At 39.0% G+C, this 11,710-nt stretch overlaps 1 protein-coding gene and 2 long non-coding RNA genes across 3 annotated transcripts; 1 reads left to right on the top strand and 2 right to left on the bottom strand.

The window, feature by feature from the left end:
• The first annotated feature begins 376 nt into the window (after positions 1-376).
• On the top strand, positions 377-1,312 carry LOC148870838 (protein IQ-domain 26-like). The gene is made up of 4 exons (XM_088969995.1): positions 377-556; positions 602-787; positions 913-933; positions 1,250-1,312. The coding sequence occupies exons 1-4, from the start codon at positions 377-379 to the stop codon at positions 1,310-1,312; spliced, it is 450 nt and encodes a 149-aa protein (XP_088826121.1).
• A 2,040-nt stretch (positions 1,313-3,352) lies between these two features.
• LOC148870837 (uncharacterized) lies at positions 3,353-5,103 on the bottom strand. The gene is made up of 3 exons (XR_016107096.1): positions 4,619-5,103; positions 3,625-4,525; positions 3,353-3,506 (listed from the first exon to the last, which is right to left on the bottom strand). It is a non-coding gene; the product is annotated as an uncharacterized LOC148870837 (long non-coding RNA).
• A 3,961-nt stretch (positions 5,104-9,064) lies between these two features.
• LOC148870836 (uncharacterized) lies at positions 9,065-9,922 on the bottom strand. The gene is made up of 2 exons (XR_016107095.1): positions 9,725-9,922; positions 9,065-9,420 (listed from the first exon to the last, which is right to left on the bottom strand). It is a non-coding gene; the product is annotated as an uncharacterized LOC148870836 (long non-coding RNA).
• Positions 9,923-11,710: the final 1,788 nt, after the last annotated feature.

Raw genomic sequence — 11,710 nt, 5'->3', positions numbered from 1 at the left:
TGGGTCGAATAAAATAAAAAATATATTTATAAATAATAAAAAATAGCATAAAATTAAATAAAAAACAAAAAAAAAATACAGAAAATAAAACTAAATAAAAATAGGGTAAATTTCAAAGACCCCCTGTACTTTGTTTTGCGACAAAGACTCCCCTTACTATTTCCGTAAGACAAAAACGCTCTTCCGTTAACTTTCCGTTGAAATCCGCGGTTGTAATATTTTTTAATCCCACGCTATCCTTGTAATAAGAAAAACACTGTTCATCTTCCCCACGCGCCCAAACCCCCTCCAAGCAGTGGCCCCTTACTGTTTTCTCTATCTGTTGGGCCTATTGAGGTATCTCTCCATTTGTTCGGTTCTTCTCATTGATCGGGAAATGGGGAGAGCGACAAGATGGCTGAGGGGCTTGTTAGGGTTGAAGAAAGATAAGGACCATAAAGACAATTCCAATGCCGACGACCGGAAAGATAAGAGAATGTGGATTTTTGGGAAGTCTGGGAGGGATGCGGTGTCTATGAGCCAGATCCCAGCTATTATCCCGCCCAATGTACCTTCGGTAGATGCTGCCTGACTGAGGTCTTATTATAGCCTGACCAAGAAGGAGCAGAACAAGCACGCAATTGTTGTGGTTGCGGCAACGGCTGCCGCAGCTGATGCTGTCGTTGCTCCTGCGCAAGCGGCGGCGGCCGTTGTAAGGCTCACGAGCCAGGGCAAAGAGATGACGTTTGGTGGAAGGCGGGAAAACTTGGTCGCTGCGAAGATTCTGACTGTTTTCCGGGGGTATTTGGTGAGTGGGTTTTTGATATATTTAGAGATTTTCCCCTTATCTTTTGATTCTTATAATGGGAATTGTTTGCTCTCTCGACCGAGGATTTAGTTTTACTGATCTTATTCTGCTTCATTATTGCTCAGCTGAATCAGGGGCAAGCAATGGTTATTAGTATTTAGGTACACTCTTCTTTGTTTGAATTTGTAAATTGCCCAGTTCTTCGTTTATCTCCTTTTTTTATTGCTCTCTTCTTTTTGACTTTAATTCCGAGTTTGGAAGTTGTTGATTCAAATTTGGGCTGATTGATTTCCTTTTCGTGTATTACTTTCGTTGCTCACTTGGTCTCAAACTCGTAACTAATCCGACCATATTCGACTGATCTTCATTCCTTTAATCTGTTAAAGCACTCGTGGCTTTGCCTACTTCAGTAATTAGATTTTATCAGAGTTCATCATTTCTTTCTGTTGGAAATTGTTTCAGGCAAGAAAGGCTCTTCGAGCTTTAAAGGATCTGGTTAAGTTGCAGGCACTTGTTAGTCGTTAGTAAGAGTTGGGAGAGAGAAAGAATGAGAGAGAACGGTGAGTAGGGGTGGATTCGAGCCGAGCCGAGCTGAGTAGTGTCATGTTCGAGCTTGGCTCGAGTCGAGTTTGAGCTCGAGCTCGGCTCGAGTCAAAAGTTCATAAGCTCGATCTCGGTCGGCTCAACTCGTTTTACATTTTACAAAAATATTTTATTATATATTTTATAAATATTTTATTATAAAAATATTTTATAAAAATAAAAAATTATATATATATATATATATATATATATATATATATAATACAAAAATAACAAATTACATAACAAATACAAATAGAAAATACAAAAAAAAAGTACAAAAAATACTGAAAAAATACAAAAAATAATAAATCTCGTGACCATACTAATGCACCTTACGCATATTAGCATAGCTTCTTAGATGCAATTGTTTTTCAACCAGCGAGTAGTGAAAACTGAAAACTAAAAAGGAGTGAAGGAAGGTTAATGATTAACGAATGAACCTCAACACAACTCCGAAGCCATCGAGAAGCTACTGAACATCGTAAATATTTTTGGCATTGGGATAGCAATTCCTCCCTTGGAACATACTACAGCCCCAGGTGGCGAAGAGCCGACATCGAGGTGCCAAACCTTCCCGTCGATGTGAACTCTTGGGGAAGATCAGCCTGTTATCCCTAGAGTAACTATTCGGTATTTCCTAGATCAAAAAATGAAATGATATTTATTAATACAGTTTTCTTATTCAACTCAATTAGTAGTACTTCTAGAGTCCACTTCTTCCCCATACTACGAGCGAAAGAGAAAATGTAAAGACTACCATTAAAGCAGCCCAAGCGAGACTTACTATATCCATGTGAATTATGTCCCCTATCTCTATGAATATGAAAGAATTTTTTCAAGTGTTTTTCAACCTTCGACTGCAAATTCCCCGCCCGCTGTTGCAAATTTGCCGAATAGCCATTGCAAACTCGCCACCGGCCGCTGCAAACTCGCCTGCCACAACTGTTACAATTGGAGCCTGGAAGTGCTGCAAAATACACTGGCTGCTGCTACAAATTCGTCATTACCGATCGCTATTAATCGCAGTCAGTAGCTGTGTGACCATTGGACGCTGTAGGTGCTGACCGTCGCAGGTGGTCGATTGGGTGTGAGGGCTGATAGGAGGGAAGGGTTAGAACAAAAATGGGGTTCAGGTCTAAACATTCGATTTGGGATAGGGATATTGAAGTCATTTTGTTTTTATTTATTTAAAACAATAAAAATAAAAAAGATAACTCACGAACCGCTGCCTGGGTTAAATGGTTAAGCGGCCCAACCCCGATTCAGTGGTTTTCTGACTTTTTCAACATATTTAAGGAATTTCTGATTTATAGTATAACCGAACAGCCAGTAATCGATTTTTCCGGTCCGACCCGGTTTGGAAAACCATGATTGCGTTAAGTACCACCAAACCGCACCATCGCAAAGAAACATCCGTGAGACAATGTTATCCGGCTTGGGCTTGGACCAGACAGAAAACGGAAACTAATAAAAGTTATCCTCATCCCAATATCCATTATAATGGCTTATAATGGGATTCCGTCAGATACAAGAGTTCAAATCAGGGCCCCCACAATGCAAACTCCCACAAGGGTAGTGGAAAAGACTAGAAGAAAGACAAAATACATAAAACATGGCCTCAATACTAGGAGAATATTTGTTTTGTGGAAAAAATAGATGCTATAAAGTATTCTAAAATACAAGACTAAAGAATGATCACCCATTATTTATATTATATTGATCGATTTTGTGTGATCACCCATTATTTATATTATATTGTAAATTTAGGTTAGCTTTTTAGTTGATTTTTTTTTTTTAAATTTCTGGACTTGTTATTTGATTTAAGAGATTAAATCAAATTTTATTTGTTAATAATAACCCATTTTTAGGTAATTAACATTTAAAGTTCATGCTTTAGCTCGCCGCTGGCTGCTTCGCTCCGCTGGATGCGTCGGATCCCGTATAACAAGCGAACTTTTTACCAAAAAGTTCATGTCGGCGCAAAATGCTATCCTGTTCTATTGTTGCGTAGCAATACAAGCCTGCTCAATTGCTCCTGCTGCTTCGGCGGCGCTTTTTCGCATTCTCTTCGCTCTGGACAGGTGCGCTAATGGACACGTGGAGGGAGCAGGCGAAGCACAAGTTTTGATAATATCTGCAAGAAAAAACTAATCAGCAACCACCTTAATTATCTCCGATTCATTGTCACTCCAAATTCTAATATCAGATGCTGGAAGAACAAAACTAGTAGTGCATAACATTGCTGTATTAACTCAGGAGTTCCTCCTTTGAAGTTTGACACCCGCAACATGGGCATCCGTATTGCAGCCACCGCACCCGGCTCACTAGAACCACCGCTGCTTGCAAGACCGAAAGCTGAGCCCGGCATCAAGATCTTCACTTCCTTGTAATCCTTAATCTCCCTTATATCTGGATCGTTTATGAGGACGGTAGGACGAGAACTCCTCCCTATCAACTCGTGGGTCAAGTTCATCTCTGTTCTGATCTCATTGGTCATCCAAATCGCACAGTTCTGCAGTCCCAAAGTATTAGATAGCTCAACCAGAGGGGTATACACGATGGTATGCCTATCCAATGACTTCCGAATCTCTTGCGTCAGCATTCGGACATGGCGGCCAGCTTCCTTCTGTCTGATCATCCTATCAACCTCTCTGTCAAGCTCCCAAGCCGCCTTCTTCAAGAAAAGCTCTCTCACCACCTTAACTTTAAGCAGCAGAGGGATGAGAGTTACAAGGGTGATCGCAGTTGAAAAAAAAAAAGGATAATAAGAAATGAAGAGAACAATAGGAGAATCGGATATTTTTGGTTCATCTGCTCTGCTATGAACTACAGAAAGAACCCAGAACCCAGAACCCAAAACCGCTTTTCTCCTCCTCCTCTGCTGGGTTTCAGCGGCCTACACGGCGCAACATGGCCGGTTTTATGTCCAGAGAACCAGACTGGTGGAGGGTGGTGTTCACGACACTGGTTTTGTAGGTTGTGCTCCGACACTGGGTTTGGTTTTCTTGGAGGAAGGAGGTGGAGGAGGAGAGGAGGGGTCTTGATTCTTCTTATCGTTGTTGTCTCTGTTTCTGCTGTTCTCATTGGAGATTGGTGGTTTCTGTGTTCTATACGTTGCATGATTGGATACGGCGGCAGGTGGCGAAGCTACTACTGAAAACCATCAAAATCAATCAGTGTTTTAAAAGCTTAAAGGTTGGCTCGTGAAGAAGAGGAAAGAAAGAAAGAAAGATCCGAAGGTGTTACATTGAAATCGTACTGCTTTTAGTTGCCTTGCATTTCTGGTGTTGGTATCTGGGCTTTTAAAGGTCGTTAGTAGTGGTCCTTCTTGACATTCTTTTTGTTAGTGGTGTCGTGAGTTGTAGAGATCTCGTGCTCTTCAAATCCGCTATCATACGCAACCACTGAAGATGGAAAACAAGTATATATCTTTCAAGTAGATAAACAGAATTTAACAAAAGAGGAAAAACAGAGGAAGCAGAAATTTTCAATTTTGGTCTTTGGAGGCTTTGAGACCTGGAAAATGGGTTTCTTTTAACTCTGGTTTTTCTCTTTCTTTCTTTTTTTTTTCCTTTTCGGGGTTTCATTGATTTCCTTACCACTGTAGCCTATTTTTCAATCCCTATCGAACTCCTTTGCTTCGTTAGCTGCTCCAACGTCCCATTCAAATGGGTCCTGGTTCAGTTCATCGCCTTTATAGTCCTTTGTGGGATTCGTACCCAGAAAAAGAGATATTATTATTTATTTTTTTTTTTTGTCGTAAATGAGCATTTTTCTTATTCTGTCATGGCTCAACGAATAGTGACAACTGATAATTCTGAACAGTGCATTAAGAGACGATGAACAGTGTTGCCTTCTCGTTTCAAGATGTCTATTGCCTTGATGGGGAATTGCGTACAGTGAAAGGCAGTTTTATAGCCGGCCATCAATTTTGATATCGTTGCGTACGTTGATTGCTCTTTTGAAAGTACAAGTTTTGAGATTCATTTGATAAACAAAATTAGATGAAATTTAAGGGGCAGAAAATTCGGATATTAGATTTTCGCATTTTTAAGTTCGGTATTAAATTGAGACTTAGCCTAAAATAGGCCTAAAATACAAGGTAACTATCGAAAATTTCCCTAAAAAAATGGTGCTATTTGTATAAAGGAGAAGCCCTCTGCTCGAATCAAATTTGAATCTACCTATCATCCATTTGTAACCCTATCCCAAATAATAAAGTCTTCTTTGTGCTTCCATAAATACCCAATGCACGAAACAGGATGCAAAATGTGATTTGACCATATCAAATTAAATTGTTCAAAATCATTTTTGTGTCAGCAGTTAAACTATTTTTATGATATTTCACATCGAATCATAACATCATGATGGGAAGTAAAACCAAAGGGCAAAATAAAATAAAAATTATTAATTTTAATAATTACTTTGTTATCATAATTAATATTTATTATAAGATAAATTATTATACTGTTCTGTATACTATATTGCAATTTAATCATTCAATTTACACTAGACCATCCGTTTTGTCTACCTTATCAAACATTAAAAACTTTTTTTTATTGGAATTTACGATGGGGATAGGACCATAAATATCTTGTTTATTGTCGTCAATATTCAAAATTGTCATTCTCTGACTCTAATGTTAGAAGTTAAAAGATATCTCAACCACCCATATTTGTTATAACTATTACTGTAATATTTTCTATGAAAAGAATTCAACAAGAAGTTATCAACAAAGTATTAGCTTGGGTAAAACTTTTTCAACTTACTGATTTGTTAGAAAGCACAAAAGCTAATAAAGTTTCTCTTCAAGTTGTGAGCGCCCAAAATTGCCACATATTAATAAATTTCATTTCATAATCACTCAAGACCATTGTCGTCATTGTAATGACTGGAGTTAATGGCATTTAGAAAAAAACGAAAATTAAAAAAAAAAAACAGAAAGAAAGAATTATGCTTGGACAACCTAGCCTTTAAAATATAAATATTATTTGGGATTTAATGAGACAAGAGAAGTAACAATAAAAATAAGGATAAATTTCTTAAACTATCCCTACTGTTTAGCTAATTGACTAACTATACCCTTACTGTTAATCTATTGTCTTGCACCACCCTTACTTTTTCTGACAATTGGCATCGTCGTTAAGTGCTAATGGAAAAAATGAAATGTCAAATTTCCCCTCCACTATTCCTTGATTTCTATCTCCACTTCCGTTTTCCACCTCCATCTCATCTCCATCTTCCACTCTTTTAATGAACCCTAGATGTGAAATGCTGAGGGTTTTCTGTCCCGTCTTCCACTCTTTGATGAATCTTCAGTTGCGAAATGTTATCCCCCAAACACAAAGCCTGGGATGTCTCAAAATATAAGTCGCTAGCATGTTTATGCCAAAACCTTCAAAGTCGAATTTTCTCTTTGACATATTTGATTATTTGGATGGTATTGAGTTGTATAGAGGTTTGACACGGCGACAATCTATGAAATCTGTGAGAGGAAATTGAAAGTTGAAGATTGGAATAAGAGTAGAATCTAAGAAGCACGAAGATGCAAATCATGATCGAGAAGAGATGGTGCCGATCATGTAGATTGTAATTGGCTCGATAGTGTGCCGTACATTGAGTTCCTACTGCTGCTGATCCCGCCATTTAGATCTACTTTGGTCAAAGAAGTATCGCTTGCTCCTCTATTACTTCCGGTTACTATCTACTCCTGCCGTTTAGATCTACTTTCGTCGGAGATCTTTCTCCTCCTCCCTCCTCAACGCCCCTATACAATAGTGTACCGTACACAGAGTTCCCGCCGGCACCAATCATGTAGATAGTAATCGGATTGATAGAGTTGTCGTCTAGATCTACTCTCATTGGAGAAGTATCACCCGCTCCTATGTTGCTTCTAGTTACTATCCACTCCCGTTGTAAGGTTCTGTTGCAGGACTTCGCATGGAGCCTCTATTGTTGTTGCTTTCTCATAGAGGGAATAAAATCAAGACCATGAAATCTAATCATGGTTACCAAATTATTTTAATAAACTTTCTGATTTTGATAATCGCTTTCTTAGGAGCCTCTATACCTCCTAGCCCTGCTTCAAGACTTCCCCATTATCTCCCTGTCAACAAACACCTTCGTTCATAATGACGACACCTTTTTCTACCTTTTAAATTGACTTCGGGCCTCTCATGCCACACTTCCAATACCCCTCATCATCTGGACTCCGCAAGACTACCCTATTGCTCCCCTGATTGTCTTCCTCTCACCGACTTCTGATCACCCAATTGTTCTCAACCACCCTTTTGTTTATCCATCTGGCTTAACACATTCCCTTACCTCAACAACTGGAACCGCTCTCGCTCCAACCTCTCTGACCTTGCATACAACCTTGTCCAAATCTTCACCTAGGTTCACTAACCCCTTTGTTGCCTCTAAGGTAGAGCTTTGACATTGGAAGTTGACGAGCTGTAAAGTTGGTTGAAAGCTTACCACTTCAATTCTATTGTTGCAGCTCAGAGAGGGCAAACAAACAAAAAGGGCATTTTGGACCATAAAATGGTAAATTAAGAATTTTTTATAAGTATAACAATCACGTGATGGCACATGTGAACTTTTTGACAGAGCATTAACGGTAAAGGATGTTTTAGGCAATTGTCAAAAACACTAGGGATGGTGCAAGACAATAATTAAATAGTAAGGGTATAATAAGTCAGTTAACTAAATAATAGGGGGTAGTTTAAGAAATTTATTCTAAAAATAAATTTTGATACATCTCTAAATACAAATGGTATGTGCTCATATGAATGCAAAGTTAGGAACCAAAAGGATTTTTGAGTTGCTCATGCAGAAATGTTGTACATCCCTAAAAAACTTTACTTGATGCGAAGACCCACCATCGAGATCTGAACACTGAAGTCTAAATCGAAGTGTCAAAGGCTAAAAGAAGAGAATAGGTTACAGGTGACAGATTCTCATATTTGGGGGGAAGGTAACCAGTTCGTAGCTTGGCTCACTAACGAAGGTCATGAGCACAGGTAGGGAACTGCTACCAACAAAATGCTCTCAACAGGCCACTGCAGTGCAGTGGATGTAACAGCTAGTTGGGACTAGACCTATTTACGAGCCAAGCTTCGGGTCTGACATACTGTGTTGGGTTCGGGCTTCAGACTGGGTCTCATTCAAATTTTGGTAAAAGTCAAACCCGAGCCCAGCCTATAAACAGGTCTAATTGGGTCTATTGGAAGCAGAACTGAACTCCACGGGTGCTCAATGAATCTTCATTGCAACAACCTGTGGGATCAATCCTATATTGGTATAAGGAGCAGATCCGGATTCAAACTTTTTTGCCAGGTGTTTTCTTTCAATAGTTAAGAGGTTTTTTTTTTTTTTTTTGAAACATTGGTATGTTGACTCGTATTTGAGTAAACTGTTCCACACAGGGTGGGCTATTCTTGGGGTATGCAGAATTGGCCCATAATATTGACAGTCTATTGATGATTTTGTCATGTTAACGTGGCAAATAGCTGCTGAGATGGTCACTCAATGTTCCTCCACAAACAAAGACACAGGATCAAACCCGCATCCTGGTAAGGTCAGTAGATAAACTCCCTTACTCAAATAAATACAAAGGAATGGAGCCTTAATTAAAAAAAAAAAAAAAAAAGGGAAAGTAGACAAATGAAAAGTCCAGAAGCTAGCTACGAGTAAAGAAATACCATCACATGATACTGATTTACCCAAACAATCCCTACAAAAGTACAAATGCTTATAATACAACCATCACGGCAAACTCATGTAATACAGCACAGTATACACTATAAACCTCTAAGCTTGTGGTTTTTCATGGTCATGGGCCTGGGGTGGCACTGGAAGAACAGGTGGAGGCCCATAATACTGTGATGGAGCAGGCCTTGGCAGAGTCTGACCCCGGGCCCTTCCAAGAAGGTAACAAGCAATGGCTAGTATCAAGATGAATAGAATCACTGGTAACGATATTACCACCACGAATCCCATCTTTCAATTTCCCTTAATCCCCACTTGATTAATTTGAACGCCTTCCCCTGAATTAATCGACACCGAATGAATGATCAAAAAACTGATTTTCTCACAGTAAGCAACAAAGAAAGTAGCTTCAACGATTAATTGAGCGAGTATTGGAACTTCTGACTGAATAACCCCATGAACCCAGAAACTACCCAATCATACGTTGAAGAAGAAGTTGTTTAATTTCAAGATCAACCAGGATACAACAGAGATCCACTCCACGTAGTCACAGAAAATTGAAAGAAAAGCTTCTCCGTCGTCACAGAAAAATCATAAACCATCCACCCAGCAATAATTCAAGAAAAGAGGAATACCACGTACCTCTTCCGTCCCCAACTGAGATTGAACTTCAGAACTTGATCGGAATTCGGAAAGACCTGAAACAGTTGTCGAGCGAGCGAGCAAACGGGTGATCTCGTGTGAGAGAGAGAGAGAGAGAGAGACATATTAGATGAGGACGAGCGACGTGTCATGTTCAAGCTCAACCGACACTCCATCGAGGAAACTCGCTTGCGTCCTAACATTTTATTGGCCCACGTCGTTTCTTATATCATATCAGATTAACGAATGACGTTAATTTTCAAACACCATTATTTATTAGGTTGTTAATCGACTAAGACTATAACCATGGGCCTTGGTTTTGCCGACTAATCAGGCAGTTTGCTGATTTAGCCTGTAAAAAAGAAAACCCATAAAAAACGTCATTTTAATGAGACCCAAAAAAGAATTCAACGTCCGTTTGGTTTATAGTCAAAATTGAAATAGTTTATAGTTTATTTGGGTCAGAATGAAAATAAGAATTGAAATCTGTAGGAATAGGATTTCATTCCCAAGGGAGGGGCACATAATGGTCATTCCCTCAAATGGATGAATATCATTCCAACCAAACAGTTGGAATCGGAATGGCTCATTTTCAGAACCCCTATTCTTGTGAATCAAAGGGAGCTTTAGATCTCCTGCCCACATGACGCTACAGTTATACATTGGGAACATCTCCTGTGTCTTACAACCATTTGGACCAGGCTGAGTCTTACAACACTGCTTTTACCAATTTCTACCGACTTTTCAAAACCTCCAAAAGATTCTCTTGTTCCCCATTTTGGGTGTCCAGCTATAGCATTAATTATTCTTAATGACCAAACTAACCGGGTGCTGTTAAATGGTGGTAAAAAAATAAGTAAAAGAAAAAAAAACTGTCCTCCAACCCAAAGGTCCCAACCACATTTGGTCAAGGAGATAAGCCCCCAAGTCTTAAATGCAGGGATAATAAATTTCATCATCGCACACCCGGATTTCCTACACTGGGTGCACTTTCAATCAAATTCAACCATGTCACACGTCACACGCCTCCCCATGTCACATGTGTGTTGTGCCTCTAAAATTTATTTTTTAAAACTTAAAAGAAAAAGGGAGAAAAAGGGGACTTTGACTATGGACTACACAAAACAAAACAAAACAGGAAACTCAAGCCATGGGTTTGCTTTCCAAACCCTAGATGAACAGTCGCCATTAACAAATGATTTATAGGAATAGATCGTTCTTCGGTCAAGGGGCAAAATTTGTTTTGCAAGATTCTTCACTGTTTTGTTTTCTTCTTATTTTGGTGTCATTTACAAGAGATTTGCAGACTTCTCTCTCTTCTTCAGATTTCAGCCAAAGGCAAAAGCCATTTACGAGAAACCATTTGATTTCATCCGTGTTTCTTCTTCTTCTTTTTCCTGCAAGAGTATTCTGCAACATCAAGCCACAGAAAAGTTCTCTTTGCATATTACTGAGTTGCTGCATCAATTTAGGAATTTTCCTTTAGTTTGTTATTGGTACTCTTCTGTTATTAGGGCTAAAATGCGAGAGAGCAATGAGTTAGTTTCTCTCTGTTTGAGGTGACTAAAACTTCTAAAAGAACTTTCGTGGAAAGAAAGCATAAGCTGTCTTTGCAAAACTCACACCCTTGCAAAATGATTTCTAACACTTGGATCTATTTGCAAAACAATTTCCTGCAAAAGAAAACAAAACAATGAATAGCAAACCCTATTTCCTACAAACTGATTTCCACCTCTTGACCGAAGAACGATCTGTTCTGCAAATCAGTTGTTAATGGTGTCTTGTTTGGGTTGAGTTTCTCATGTTAGATGAGGAGACGTGAAGTGTGACGTGATTGAATCTAAGTAGAAGTGCATAACATCCCACACTAAAACGAGTGCGGGAAATCTGGGTTCCAATTTTGATTCATGGCAAACTTAAATGCAGGAACAACATGGTAAACTTACAATTTACGAAGACCCAACCCAAAAAGTCAGATTGGATTAG

Source organism: Nelumbo lutea, chromosome 2 (genome assembly GCF_056320005.1).
Source record: "Nelumbo lutea isolate HS-2025 chromosome 2, American lotus-T2T, whole genome shotgun sequence".
Taxonomy (NCBI): domain Eukaryota; kingdom Viridiplantae; phylum Streptophyta; class Magnoliopsida; order Proteales; family Nelumbonaceae; genus Nelumbo; species Nelumbo lutea.
This window is presented reverse-complemented; position numbering and strand designations above follow the sequence as displayed.